This window comes from Salvelinus namaycush, chromosome 34, assembly GCF_016432855.1.
Source record: "Salvelinus namaycush isolate Seneca chromosome 34, SaNama_1.0, whole genome shotgun sequence".
NCBI classification, from domain to species: Eukaryota; Metazoa; Chordata; class Actinopteri; order Salmoniformes; family Salmonidae; genus Salvelinus; species Salvelinus namaycush.
The window spans coordinates 5,787,593-5,803,401 of NC_052340.1; the positions used below are offsets into that span (position 1 = coordinate 5,787,593).

Here is a 15,809-nt window from a genome sequence, read left to right on the forward strand (position 1 = left end):
CAGAGGGAAGTTAAAAACTTCAGTATAGAGTCCAGCAGGACTGGAGTTCACCAGGAGCTAGGACAGGGTCAGAAATTGGAGTTTACCAAACCGGAGTTCATCATTATTCATAGCAGCCTAACACTTGGAATCAGGATGTGTGTGTGGTAGAGTGTGTGTGAGGGAATGGTGGCACTTTTGTGCTCACGACGAGTGTGTGTGTGTGTGTGTGTGTGTACACAGTATGTGTGAGTTGACATGCAGCTCGCTGATCTGAACCTGTTACCTGAGAACTATTAAAACCACAACTGTTCTTTTCATTTCAAATGTTCTGTTTCTTTTTGCCCACATGATCATCCACACAACATTTTGTGTTCATCACTGTTGAACGTCTTCCGTTCTCGTTTCAACAGTCTGTACAACCAGTGAGGTTTCTAAAATGGCCTTCAACTGTAGGATGCAACATCACAGTCAGAACCAGGCCTCGAAATGCATTTTCTGAATTGACATTCAAGGAGACACTGATCAAAAATGTACACAGTATGACTTTTAAAGATCCAAATATCCGTGAGAATGGAATAGGGGAAAATGCAGTTAATTAGGATTTCATCTGAGATTGAGGTAAAAGGAATCTGGGTAATACAGTACTGAGTATTGAAGGTTAAACCAGACTTCTGATGTTGGAGTATTGAAACAATTATATGAATCTCCTTCATTGCCAGCCAGAATATGGTTTGATATGACAGGCCAATTGTTATGGATACAGAGGCACGCACATGTCCTTCTGGTAATGCATCGGAAGTATTCATGCAAACGAGTTGAAAAAATAAAAGGCTAGATGGACAATTTTAATATCTATGGAGGGGGTACTGTTACCCAAACGTTAAACCCCAATCACCCACACAGAGGGTACCTCTAGCCTAATGCACGCAAACGTAGGACGGTATGGTTGAGTCTGCCAACTGACTTTGGAATGCGACGACAAACGAGGAGCTTTGTTCCAGTGTGCCGATTTTATTTATTTTTTTATTACCTGACAAATCAATATTTCACAGGTGTTTGTATCTTTCAAATTTCAGAAGGGGAGGGAACATTTGGCCCATGTTTGGGCTGAGGGTTTCGGTTTAGGGGGGTGGAGACTAGTCTTGTTAATTTCTTTTTCTCATACATCTCACCCAAGAACCTAAATGAGCATCTGACGCAATTACGTGAGATTTTAGTTTTGGGTTTCCGAGATTACGTCTAGCCTGAAAGGGTGTTTTGACAGCGATAACTCAATGGGTGCCTTCCTGTCAACAGTCCCATTAGTGCATGAACTGAATGACTTTGCCTGGCTACCCAAACGTCCCAACAAACGACTTAAACGACGGCAGTCTCAGACCGAAGTATGTAGCGAACATAGAGCAGTGGAACAATTCCGTTGGAGTCGTCAGGGAATGAATGACTAGCTCGATAACTGCTCCTAGACGTCTTCTGTAACAAGCCATTCGCGTCGGACTGAAACCAAGGCTTTTTTAGAGTCATTTCACAATAATTTATAATCATCATCGTCATCATTACCATTTCACAAAGAAACATTTCAGAATATGCTGCCACAGAAATGCCCACCTCACATCTATTGCCTTCAGGTCCTCACCACAGCCTGGCAGTGTGCTTTAGTAATAGTCCTAGACCTGTTTTTTAAGGGTACATTTTCCCCTGCCTTATTATTGTATGTTTTGACTGTGTGCCACAACCCTTAATTCTAAGAGTTAGAATTAACTTTATCCCAGGACATGGTTAGATGATGTGGCCTGTTCGCCAACACTTGATGTCTCCCTCCCTCCTATAGTATGTTGCACTGATCTCACTACACAGTACTAAGGATGCCGGAAGCCCACGACAGACCTGAACCCTTGGTAGATGGTGAATTGGAAGATGAGTGGTGTGATGGGTTATGGTCGCAGGAAGACTTTATTACACAATCCCTTAGAAGAGGCAAGGACACGAGAGCAAGTCTTAACAAACCTAAAATTAAATGTCATTACTTGTATTATGCATAGACCAACATGAATAATTTTGTATGATCAAAAAACAAATGGGTATCCAAATGTTGAATCTTGCAATAATATATATATTAAACAAAATCTTGAAAAATAAATCAACATTTTGACGTGAGTCTAGTGTTTGATTCATTTCTGCGTTTCACACCACCTTGTGTGTGTGTGTGTGTGTGTGTGAGAGAGAGAGAGAGAGAGAAGACTGAGTTTTTAATGTAAACGTTTTAAAGCTAAACTAAAAGAAAGAAAAAAAGGGAGAGCATTTTGATGACTAGCTTTTTACCACAGGGAGGCGACAAAAGCCAATGCATGTACTGCAACAGTCATACTGTGTCACAGATTAATAGTGAAGGTGTCACTCCATTTTGATTGATGTTTTGAATACGACATTTACACTTGATGGACAGCCAGTTGGATACTGTGAAGTCGCCTTGACAGTGACTCTGCAGAATTTAATATGCAGATATCCACGAGGCTGAGATATCTTTAGAATTGGTAAAGGGAAACCCCGATGGTAAAATTAACCAGTAATGACGGAATCGACTGGAAATGCAGTACTGCCTGCTCAAGTCTCAAATATAGTGCTGTAGGCGACATAATTTATGGGCCTAGTCCAAATTCGACCATGGGCCTCACTGGCGTTTCAGCTTGTACTTTATTAAAAGGTCGGCACGTGACAGAAGGATATTGGGCCTTTTAAACTGGGCTTACCTTGACAAGTCTCAACATGCCCTGACCTCAAACGAGGTGTTATTAATGTGTATTAGGCCTAGTTTGTAGGCACATAGGCTTTGTCTTTTTGTTTAATCTGTTCTCAATGTAGGCCATTGAAATAATATTGCATCAGCCTAAATCTGTCAAAGGTGTGCCACACTCACTTTCAAGCATGTTGAGTAGGTAAGGGTGTCAAAGAAATGTCTCCTTTCACAACTAGCTGCTTGACAAAGCCAATTAGTCATGAACAGTTGAAGGGTAGGGCCAACATTTTTTTGTAGAATTATGTTTTGAGTTACTGGCCCTCATTTAAAATAGTTAGCAGGTAAATTCCCAAAGGGGCAATGCATGTCAAAGTTCTCCAAAGGTTGCCTTTCAAGTTTTTCTCTTCGTGTTAATCTAAAATGAATAGGAACAGGGAATGGTGGGCTACACAAATGCATGTCTATTAAGTATGTGCGTTGTTCAATATACTACATTTGAATACAGAACACCAGAGTTCTCCAATTCTGAGCAGAAAAACATTTGTATATATATATATTTGATCATTTTCGCTGTTGGACATAAAAGACTGTAAAATCCTCATTAAATCAGCACAAAGTTACTTTAATTTAGGAAATCTGTTCCCAATTTATTTATAACTATGTTCAGGCCCCGACCATCCGCTCAAGGAAAAATCTGCCCGCGGCTGAATGTAATTGGGAACCCCTGCAGTACATAAACCTACAAGAACACGAATATGTTCATTTTGCCACTGACAGAAGGCGTGCCCATCAACTCGCTTCCTTTCAAAGCGCAGTGGTGGAGGAGGGGAGGGAATAGTCAAATCATGCTGGAAGTTATAAGGCAGACCCTCCTCCTCCAATGTCTAACAGATTGGAGTATTCAAAACCGAGAGAAGTGCCTGTTTTCAACTTTTTACAAACACTGATTATTAGTTATTTGGAGAGCACAAGACTACTGCTTTGAATTCTAACAAATAAAAAAAACGGCTATAGACCAACCTGTCTAATTGACAAATATATTATAGGCTACGGAACACATTTTCATGGTGCTCTCTTTATTTGCTCCTACTGGAGTAAGGAAAAGGTGTTCGTAACCAGTGCTGAATGTCACCTCCAGTTCCAATGGATTATAACCAGACCATGGCTCCTCCAGTGCCGCCGCACAAACCCAAAACTTCCCGGCCATTCCAGGCTCAGGAGCGGGTGTTGAAGTGTGTTCTACTCGGCGATGGAGCGGTTGGGAAGACCAGCCTAGTTGTCAGCTACACAACGAATGGCTATCCAACGAAGTACGTCCCCACTGCGTTTGATGACTTTTCAGGTGAGCCAGTTAAAACCATTTATTGTGGCACTATTCTTGGACAAAAATAATGATAGATTTGTCTCCTACAGACATCAAATCTGCATCTTCCCAGCCAGATAAAATAAACATAAAACATGTTTTCTGTTGCACATTGCTGCGTTTTGATTTTGACTATGGGCCAACACCCATATATTGCACATTGCTACATTGTAACAAAGGTTTAATTGACCATAGTGAACATCTGTTACATTGTAACGGGGAAATGCGCTGGATCTCTCTTGCAGCCACCCATTCTGCGGAACGAATCTTACCTAACTTTTCTTGTGTCATTTTGCTGCCCTCGAGGCTAACAGCAGCGACTGTCTGTCTGCAGATATTTGTATTATTGCATACATATTATGCGCCTTGGTCATTTTATACGCCCGGGCCTGTTGTAATTTCCAGTTGGCAGAATTCCATTTTCCAAAACGTAGCCACCAGCAAATGTTTGTCTAACGTACCGAAATGGTTGAAAACTTAAACGGTATACTTGTTGAAACTAACCTCGGTTGGCAAGTGATGACAACGCCCGCACACACTGACGTTGGCGCGTCATTATCTCAGGAGAGGCCTATTCTTCCTTTTGAAGTTTTCGCTGTAAACTTTGATCTCAGGAAACCTCCACCAAAACACAATGTCTGAATTAATCTAAACTTGCATGACATGATAACTATAGGAGTCTAGGGAAGGCTTGATTGGAAAAATGTGACACCCTCTTTATGGCCATTCAAAATGATAGACACAGCTACCCTTACTTAACTGTTCATCAGGAATATACATCTATTATAACCATTCTATCATTCTAAACACCTAAGTATACTTATGCCAACCGCTATGGAAGGTTTTGAATGAGACTATTGCATATTTTAATAGGCGTACATACACACACTAATTCATCCCTCTCTCACTGCCCTCAGAAATCCAAGTTATAAGGCCTAAAATGAACAGAACATTCTTGTTGAACATGCTTCTCGCAGGCAGGCATGGTTTTGGATTGCACAACTCTGGCCGTTGTTGTCAGCCTTGACCTGAAAGCCGTCTGTCTGCTATAATGGAATGGACACATCTGTTGCAATGGCTCTGAGCAGAGATTGTCTTTCTCCCTCGTGACAGAGAGGGATTGTGCAGTTGGGGGCCCCATTTGATGATGTCATGTATCCGTTCCTGGAATCAGAGCCCTCTTTTGAAAGCTGATTTCTGGGCAGTTATGCAATTCCACAGGTGACACTTGGGGTAGAGGGAATTAGAGGGAGGAAGGGATGGAGAGAGAGGGAGGGCAGAGAGTTTTGGGCCCGAGTGGAATACAAGGCAGATCATATGTCAGGGATTTGGGAATGATTGCACAATAGGCGCTGGGTTTTAATGAGGAGTAGTCCGATGCTGCGGCGGACTAGTCCCCATTGCTCTTTGATCAGGTGATGTGACCATATACCCCGGGCGCCTTGTAAACACTTCCATAAGCTTCACCACATTGGGCTCTTTTGAAACATGGCCTATAATGAAACTGCTAGTGGCATGACTCATACCACTCTTCCAATCTGGAGAGAGCTATTGGGAGAGTCACTAAACAAACAAATCCGGTTTGTTTTCCTCTGTAGACAGCTTGGCATGGCTTTCAAAGCTTGAAAGAACAGAATATGGTATGAAAGAGAGTAGTTATTGCCTTTTACTTTAACTGGGCGAGTGGGTGGGCGAGACAAGACCGCCACTCTGAGTTAGGGGGATGTGTGAGCTTTCTGTTCACTGTGTCCAGGGGGTATGAAGTACGTCAAACTGGCTTGCCTTGGTTTTTCCCAGAGGATATTTTGGTGGGCTGGCCTCTCTCTGTCAGGGGTCTCTTCCTTTCTGTGTGTGTGTATGTTTGTTTAAAGTGTCAGGTGGAGCAATGTGTAGGCAGATGGGACTATAGCCCTGCTGATTTTCTCTCGCTCTCTCTCACTCTCTCTCTCGCTCTCTCTCGCTCTCTCTCGCTCTCTCTCGCTCTCTCTCCCAACAGCGGTGGTGCAGGTGGATGGACACCCTGTGAGGCTACAGCTCTGTGACACTGCTGGACAGGTGAGAACCATAGCCTCATATCGACGTGCAGCAGAGCAACACTCCACATACTACATACAGTGCTTCCACATAGTATGCTTCGACCTATTGGTGCTGCATCGCTGCGTTCGCCGCTCTCTGTCACAGGCATGTATGCCCAGAGGAAAAATGATGCTGAGCACCACTGAACTTCCCCAACGGCCGTTCTCCTTCTTCTGCTTGGTTCTCATACATGTTACATGATTTTAGAGTCCGAGACGGTATTGGCTTTTGTCTTGCATGTCGTCTTTGCTGGTGGGTATTGCCCAAGGCAGCATTCTGGGCCACCGTCTTATTTCCCAGGCTCTACCACTACTCTGTGGCAGCTGTGGGGCCCGCTGGTTCTCCTGAGTATATCTCTCTAACACCCCCCCTAGAGAGAAATGAATTCCTGGGCTTTGATGCCACTCTACATCTGAAGTGGGAACCAGGCAAATCCATTGGCATAGCTTTTGGGTAAGGGGGTTGGGAGGGGGGATTTGGGAAAGGTTAGAGGCGTTAGAACGGCGGGAACTCATTAGAACAGATCTGGGTTGAAGCCACATTGTGTGGCAACCGCTACGAGGGAGGGAGATGACTCAATCGCAGAAAGTAGCTGTTAATGCATGTTTTTTAAAATCTCGTTCTGCTCTCTTCCTCTTTTCCCCACACCCCCTTTCTCTGTAGTTGTGCAGGCATAGGCAGGCACGGTTGGTGTAACTGAGAGTCGTGCGCCTGAGCTCTGAGCGTCATGCTAAGCCTTTTTAGCATGGTTAGATTGTTCTAGAAAGAGAACAGGTTGTGAAAGCCCTGGTGTTTTCTCTCTGGGCATGGGTGGTGTCGTAATTTTATTCTATAGCTACAACCCAGCCCAGAGAGCATAGTTTAGTTGATTAGGATTCCCGTTAGCTACTGCACATGCAGCAGCTACTCTTCCGGGGGTCCACGTAAAACCTATGAATACATGACAAAGTACAGAACAGTAAAAGACAAGAACAACGTAAGATATAACATTAAATTCAAAATATAGATTTTTTTATAGGAGAGACACCAAGAGACAACAAATATACAATGTACACACTTAATATATGCATATTCTTACATACAGTACAGTTAAATATGATCTTTATAAAGAGGAGAGGCACTGTGATAAATAGTTTTTTATCTGTTTTTTTTAAGCTAAATTTGCTTTTTGCCTGAGTAACCTCTTGTGACAGAGCATTCCACGATGACATGAGTGACGCATTAAATCTGGTTTTGGTTTGGGTACCGTGAAGAATCACATAGTGGCGTGTCTGGTGGGGTATGTATGTCTGTTTGAAGTGTATGCAAATAGATTATACAAGTGGCTAGGCATTTTCAACACACAAATGTTTCTTAAAAAGACTAGCAGAGATTTAGTCAATTTCTCCTCAACCCTCAACCATGAAAGACTATCATGCATGTTGTTCATGTACAGTTGAAGTCAGAAGTTTACATATACCTTAGCCAAATACATTTAAATTTAGTTTTTCAAAATTCCTGACGTTTAATCCTCGTAAAAATTCCCTGTCTTAGGTCAGTTAGGATAATTTTGGGTAGCCTTCCACAAGCTTCCCACAATAAGTTGGGTGATTTATGACCCATTCCTCCTGACAGAGCTGGTGTAACTGAGTCAGGTTTGTAGACCTCCTTGCTCGCACATGCTTTTTCAGTTTTGCCCACAAATTTTCTATAGGATTGAGGTCAGGGCTTTGTGATGGCCACTCCAATACCTTGACTTTGTTGTCCTTATGCCATTTTGCCACAACTTTGGAAGTATGCTTGGGGTCATTGTCCATTTGGAAGACCCATTTGTGACCAAGATTTAACTTCCTGACTCATGTCTTGAGATGTTGCTTCAATATATCCACATAATTTTCCTTCCTCAATATGCCATCTATTTTGTGAAGTGCACCAGTCCCTCCTGCAGCAAAGCACCCCCACAACATGATGCTGCCACCCCCGTGCTTCACGGTTGGGATGGTGTTCTTCGGCTTGCAAGCCTCTCCTTTTTTATTCCAAAAATAACGATGGTCATTATGGCCAAACAGTTCTATTTTTGTTTCATCAGACCAGAGGACATTTCTCCAAAATGTACGATCTTTGTCCCCATGTGCATTTGCAAACCGTAGTCTGGCTTTTTTATGGCGTGGCATCTTCCTTGCTCAGCGGCCTTTCAGGTTATGTCGATATAGGACTTGTTTTACTGTGGATATAGATACTTTTGTACCTGTTTCCTCCAGCATCTTCACAAGGTCCTTTGCTGTTGTTCTGGGATTGATTTGCACTTTTCACACCAAAGTACATTTATCTCTAGGAGACAGAACGCGTTTCCTTCCTGAGCGGTATGACGGCTGCGTGGTCCCATGGTGTTTATACTTGCGTACTATTGTTTGTACAGATGAACGTGGTACCTTCAGGCATTTGGAAATTGCTCCCAAGGATAAACCAGACTTGTGGCGGTCTACAATTTTTTTTCTAAGGTTTTGGCTGATTTCTTTTGATTTTCCTATGATGTCAAGCAAAGAGGCACTGAGTTTGAAGGTAGGCCTTGAAAAACATCCACAGGTACACCTCCAATTGACTCAAATGATGTCAATTAGCCTATCAGAAGCTTCTAAAGCCATGACAACATTCTCGGGAATGTTCCAATCTGTTTAAAGGAACAGTCAACTTATTGTATGTAAACTTCTGACCCACTGGAATTGCGATACCATGAATTATAAGTGAAATAATCTGTAAACAATTGTTGGAAAAATGACTTGTCATGCACAAAGTAGATTTCCTAACCGACTTGCCAAAACTATAGTTTGTTAACAAGAAATTTGTGGAGTGGTTGAAAAACGAGTTTTAATGATTCCAACATAAGTGTATGTAAACTTCCGACTTCAACTGTTAGTTCTGTGTGTGCAGTTAAGAGCAAGGCGTGCTGCTTTGTTTTGAGCCAGCTGCAGCTTCTTTTCTTCACCTGACCATATTACCGGACAGTAATCAAGATGGGACAAGAATCAAAACCTGAACAACTAGTATAGTTGATCTTTGTGTCAAAAACGCAGAACATCTTTTTATAAGAGACATACCTCTTCCCATCTTCACTGCAATTTTGTCAATATGACTTGACCATGACAACTGATCATCCAATGTTAGTCCTAGGAGTTCAGGTTTATGCCCCACTCCAGTTGAGGTTTAGGTCTAAGAGAATGCTTTGAACCAAATGCGTTACTTTTGGTTTTAGATGTATTTAAGACCAATTTATTGTTAATCACCCATTCTGACACTGACTGTAAGTCCTTATTAAGGGTCTCAGTGAGCTCACTGGCTGTAGGTGCTGATGTGTAGAGTGTGCAATCATCAGCATACATAGTAATTTTAACTTCTTGTAAGACAAGTGGCACATCATTTGTAGAAATAGAGAAGAGCAGTGGCCCAAGTCAACTGCCCTGAGGGATACCGCACTGTATATATCTGATGTTAGAGAAGCTTCCATTGAAGAATACTCGCTGAGTTCTATTGGATAAGTAACTCTCCAACCATGTCATAGCAGGTGATGTAAAGCCATAACAAGTGAGTTTTTTTCAATAACAAATCATGATCAATAACACCAAAGGCTGCACTGAAATCTAACAATACAGCTCCAACTATCATCTTATTAGCTGTTTATTTTAGCCAATCATCAGTCATCTGAGTCAGTGCAGTACAAGTTGAGTGCCCTTCACATATATATATATAGGGAAGTTCACTAGCACCGCAGGGCACTGCCAGTACTGTAAACACAATCACATCATCCAAGGTGTTTTTCCTAAGAAGACTTGGCTGTGTTTGGTTGAGTGTAGAGTTCACAACCATTGGAATGAACACAAGGCCCAAACACTTCCCAGAATACATGCACTGTAGTGAACTCCTCACAGTCGTCTTCGGGCTGAATGGATGTGTTTACTTTGTACACAACTTCTAAATCCTCCACTCTCACAGCCACAGAGAGCTGGGGCAAACACATGCAAAGTCAACAAACACTTACTGTACATATATGCACTTTTATAGCAGGAGAACAGATACCGCACTCTGAGAACGCCTGAGATAAACGATAGCAACTGCTGCCATGGCTGTTAGGTCATTCTCACAAAACTGTAAAAAAAATATTTTAGTTTTTTTTTCTTCACGAAATGCCTTCTGAATCACTGAGATTAGGATCTGTACTTATCTATTGCATAATTATTATGTTTTTTGATCAGATGTGCATTTTACCAACCAATTCACAAAATTCTCATTACCGTAACACTTTTCGAAGTTCCAATAAGCAAATCTATATATAATATTTTTTTTACATTGCTCCCCTAATGAAAATAAAGGTTAGTTAAACATAACACTGGAAAAAAAATATATATCTAATGAAATTATACAATTATTATAAAATTAAATCTGCCTTTTCCCCAATTTGAGGTCCTTAACCGTTTCGATAATGGGAAAGCCAAGTAGGGTGAAGGGGGTGTTTGAGAATAATAACCTTTTCTGAAAGCATATAAGTGAATACTTGTGCTCAGCTAAGGACCACTCCTCTAGATGATCCACCATGGGTGAATAAAACTTTATTTAAAAACCGATTGTAGTTTTTACAAGAACTTGAGAAAGTGGTACGGTAATGAGACACTGTTTGCACGTAATAAATATTATACTTTAATGTAAACTTCAACTAGTATACCATTTTTATGATTTATTGACAAACTACAGCAACATATTTTGTTTTATTCAAATAAGTTAGGTTTTTCTAAATAATGTTTTAAATAATATTACCTGAAAATTTCATCCGGCTGCATTTCGGTAATGTGAAATTGGGGTGAAAATGTTTAAAAAATCAGGCGGAAATTAAGAATGTATTGAAAATAAGACACGTTTCTGTAACGTCCTGACCAGAGTTCTTATGTGTTTTGCTTGTTTAGTGTTGGTCAGGACGTGAGCTGGGTGGGAATTCTATGTTGTGTGTCTAGTTCGTCTGTTTCTATGTTCAGCCTGATATGGTTCTCAATCAGAGACAGCTGTCAATCGTTGTCCCTGATTGAGAATCATATATAGGTGGCTTGTTTTGTGTTGGGGATTGTGGGTGGTTGTTTCCTGTCTCTGTGTTTGTGTTCTGCACCAGCTAGGACTGTGACGGTATGTTCTTTTGTTATTTTGTATAGTGTATTGTTTTGTTTTGATTAAATTCATTATGGAAAATTACCACGCTGCGTATTGGTCCTCTGATCCTTATCGCCTCTCCTCGTCTGAGGACGACGACGACTTAGACTGCCGTTACAGTTTCCAAAAACTAAACATCTTAGTCCTCAGAATTATAGTTGATTTTTGCAGAATTATAGTTGATTTTTGCAGAATAACAGTTGATTTTTGCAGATCATCATGGTTATGTAACTCAATTTGCTACAGACATTTTATAACTGGTTTCCTGAGAATTACCTTGTTAATTAAACAAAGTCACTCCCCGCTCAGCAAGATTGATGCATTTTGTATGTTAGCCAATATCTCTGCGCCATCACCTCAGTTTGCAAACACTAAAGGTGAAAGTATGATTTGGAAAGGAAAAGTGTGGGAAAAGACTATTCCACTCAGAGGCTACTGAATATAAAAAAGTACCTTTCCCTGTCAGGCTTCTGAAAAGGGTTAAAGAGAGAGGGATTTGTGTCAAGTTCCTGCCAGGCTTAATCTGTGTAATCAAGGATGTGGGAGGCCCTTGTTACCCAAGGCTCTGTGGCTCCACGGTGTTCATTTGGGAGATCAGTGTGATATAAAAGAGGAGGTTACTGCTCAACATAAACAGACTTCTCTCACACGGATTGTTATGGAAAGATTATCACCACCATTTATTTCCACGGACATTCTGCCTGCTTGTTTTGCATTGACCTATAAAGCGATTACTGAAATGTGTTGTTGTGAAACTGGTTTGTTTGTGTGTGAACCTTGAAGTGAAATACATCACACACTAGAGTTGGTAAAACTCAACTACTTAGGGATTAGGTGCTTTGGAAAATGTTTGTAAGACCTTGATGGATTTTATATAACATCATCTGTGCTCGGAGCCACAAAACGTCAAGACAATTAAGTATAGTATACAGCAGAATTAGTATTTTTAAATAATACTTTAGAAGTGAACTTATCCTCACTGCTGGTCTATCCACTCTCCCTCTTCACCTGTCTTCTATAAACACAAATTATTTTGGAAATATAGTTTCCGTAACATCTTGTCCCATATGCTTTTTTCCCCTTCTATACGTGTTACAATGTTTATGCCAAGTCAACCACTTTCAAGATACTCAGTTCACCATTTCTTTGGGTTCATATATAATGGGACTGGCCCTGTGTTGTTACTGCTGAATGCCAACCTCTCACTAACGCCCCCGTGTCCCCTATCTCTCTCTCTCTCTCCTCAGGATGAATTCGATAAGCTCCGTCACTTCTGCTACTCGCGCACCGACGCCCTCCTCCTCTGCTTCAGCGTGGTCAGCCCTGCCTCCTTCCAGAACGTCTGGGAGAAGTGGGTCCCAGAGATCCGCCGGCGCTGCCCGCTCACGCCCATGCTGCTGGTGGGAACCCAGTGTGACCTGCGCGAGGACGTCAAGGTGCTGATCGAGCTGGCCCGGCGGAGGGAGAGGCCGGTGGCCGAGGTGGACGCCCGCGCCCTGGCGGACAAAGTGGGCGCCGTGGCGTACGTGGAGTGCTCGGCGCTCACCCAGAAGAACCTGAAGGAGGTGTTTGACGCGGCCATTGCCGTGGGGATGAAGCACGCCGATAGGAGGGCGCGGCGGGAGAGGAAGGTGCGCAGCACGGCCGATAAGATGAAGACACTGTCCAAGTCGTGGTGGAAGAAGTACGTCTGTGTCCAGTAGAGGGAGAAGAGGAGAGGGATATTGACTAAGACTATGAAACTGGGACTGGAAACGTGTTCAGATGAGCCTATGTTGTTCAAACGGATTGAAGGACTTCTGTCTTAGCTCCTCTCAGATGACCCCATGTTTTCAAAATTAGGGTTGCAAAATACCGGGAACTTTCAATAAACTCCCTGGTTTTCCCGAAATCCCAGTTGGACGATTCCCAAAATCAGAAGGGAATAAGCAGGGAATCCAGAATCTGCCAACTAGAACTTCAGGAAAACCTGGGAATTTTTTTAAAGTTCAGGGAATTTTGCGACCCTAGTCAAAATGAATGACCAAGGACCTACGGCTTAGTGGAGTGAGGGGGTGGACTGGGGAGTGAGAGTGTCTCAAGTTGGAGGAGATCCACTGATTGGTTGATTGCAAAGAGACTGACAGAGTTGTGCTCCAACCACTCCCTGTCTGCTTGAGCTGGTCTGAACTCTAACCTTTGAGCAGAGTGCTGTCACAGAAGATCAAGGGGTAAAACCATCAACGTGATTGACAATACAATGGAGCAAAGAGCGAGTTGAACTCGGAGCAATAATGACTTTTATATGAACTGATGGGTGGGGAGGGGAAAAGACTGGGATGTACTCTTATACGCCACCCTTTAAAAAATGTTTCAAATACTTTATCATGCTGTGCTGCATAGAGTATGTATTCCCCCCGTCGTCATACCTTATATATGTTCACATCTTTTATGCCATCCACATGACTCTGTAATCAAACAGCCGATAGATCTCATTGGTAGAGCTAGACGGAAACAAACCGAGGGATTAACGTGGAATTCAACTCAAACTCAAACGGCGCTACTATACGAATACAACTACAATACGTTCACATCTACAATCGTATCAATTGCATTTACAGACAAGACTTTAGAGGTATTGATAAGGGACTTTTCCACCTGGCCGTAGTCATCACTGTCAGCAGCATGACCTGGCCCCATGGTCCTCTGGTGGTGGTCACTCTGTCATTGCCATTAAGCCAGGGGGTGGAGGGTTAAGCCTGGTGTGTGTGTGCGTGTGTTTATGTGTGCGTATTTATGTGTGTGCGTGTTTAACCACATGACCAACTGAGGTCTCTAGCCCAGGTTGTGTCTGTCTGCTGCAGCGTTACACTGTGTCTGTTGATACAGCTGCTGCCACTGTTAGCAGACCACACAGTGAGGGACTGGGTTCCCCAGACAGAAAAGTGCTCCTCATCAATACACATTAATGGTCAGACCTCCAATAGCCACTCCTCAACTGATGGGAGTCTGTAAACTGCTGAAAGCGTTGTCTCACTCTGTCAGAGTGAGGAGATTAGATTGAGGAACACAAGGTCATGGAGTGGTGCCACTGTAAATTGCACTTATCACGCTTAGCCCAAATACATTGTTGGTGTCGTGCCAATGATGCCAGGCGAATGGCCTTTAGACTGCACAGTGTCTGTCTCTCTTTGTCATTTGAAATGTTTGATTTTCACCCTTCTGTGAGAGTCTCAAGGTTTTCACTCCACTGTTGATCACTACATTTTTGTAATTACAGTACTATAAGCCCAAATATTGAGTTCACTGGCTCTCGTTCTCCTCTCCAGCAGCCTTATGATAACGGGGCGAATCGCCAACGAAACCAATTGTATTTGCTTCTTATTTTTCAGAAGCCTGTCTGTATGCTCTCTGTGTGTATCCCTCTATTTGGGGCATCAACTATAAAATGCACAGCCACTGATCAACCCTACAAACAAATGTATAAGAAATGAAATGTATATTTTGTCTAACAATGTTTTGTTTTTTTTCAGGGTAATTGTGTACATTTTGGTCTGTATCCGTCACAAAACACCCTAAATGGTACAGAATGAGACAGAAGTGTTTCACTCGCTGTCAAGGACTGTTTATAAAAGCAACAGAGATCGAAATAAATGTGAAATCTTAACAAAAACATGGCGTGTATCTGTGTTTCTATGCGTTTGCAGAGAGATATGCTATCTTTTACCCCGTGTGGAGTGTGTGAGGGATTGAATGAATCCTATCTCCCATTGAGTCTAAAATGAATACTGGTGACACTCCGTTTGAGGTCAAAGATAAAAGCACTATGTAAATGTGTGTTGAGGAGCATTGTGTTCGTCACCCTCATCACACCCTCTCTGTTTCAAGAATGTGCTGGGTTGTGGTGGATGATCATTGACAATCGTGTCCCTTTATAGGAATAGCTCTTTGGTTCTCCTGAAGAAAAAAAAAAGCTCCCCTAAAAACTCTCCAATATTATCTATGACAATCCATCAATATATCCCTATTACAACTGAACAGTTGGTAGTCATATCAGTGTTTTTGGTGCGGAGTCTATTATAAATGGAGGAGAATTGCAAGAAGAGAAAGTCTTCCTTCACGTCGCCACAGTGGAGATAATGGGTCGACAATTACAGCTAGTTATAGTCTGTTTTTAAGCTTTAATGATACCTTGAGAGTTGTGTTTGGACGGCAGTTGGGTGTGCATACAGAGTCTGGTGACAGTGTGGATGAAACGGAGGTAGGCATTGGGCCAGTGGTTTAATTATAATGGTTACAATGGTTCCTGGGAGCTGCACTGATAGTTTGACACAAAGCTGTTGTTTTTGTCTCTCTCAGAAGGAGCCATTACATTGTGTCCAGCCTTTGGTAATGGTGATAAGCAGTATGGTAGAGACAAGGCAATACTTATACTTAGCTGTAAAATCTACCTTTGGGATATACTGTATAGCTAGGCCTTTTCAGATAGGAATCCTGAATCCA

At 42.2% G+C, this 15,809-nt stretch overlaps 1 protein-coding gene across 1 annotated transcript; it reads left to right on the forward strand.

The window, feature by feature from the left end:
• Nucleotides 1–3,581: 3,581 nt before the first annotated feature.
• Nucleotides 3,582–14,981, forward strand: LOC120028845 (rho-related GTP-binding protein RhoU-like). Its single transcript, XM_038974090.1, has 3 exons — nucleotides 3,582–4,058; nucleotides 6,076–6,134; nucleotides 12,575–14,981. Exons 1-3 carry the CDS (start codon nucleotides 3,842–3,844, stop codon nucleotides 13,028–13,030), a joined length of 732 nt encoding a protein of 243 aa, XP_038830018.1. The 5' UTR covers nucleotides 3,582–3,841; the 3' UTR covers nucleotides 13,031–14,981.
• The last annotated feature ends 828 nt before the right edge of the window (nucleotides 14,982–15,809 follow it).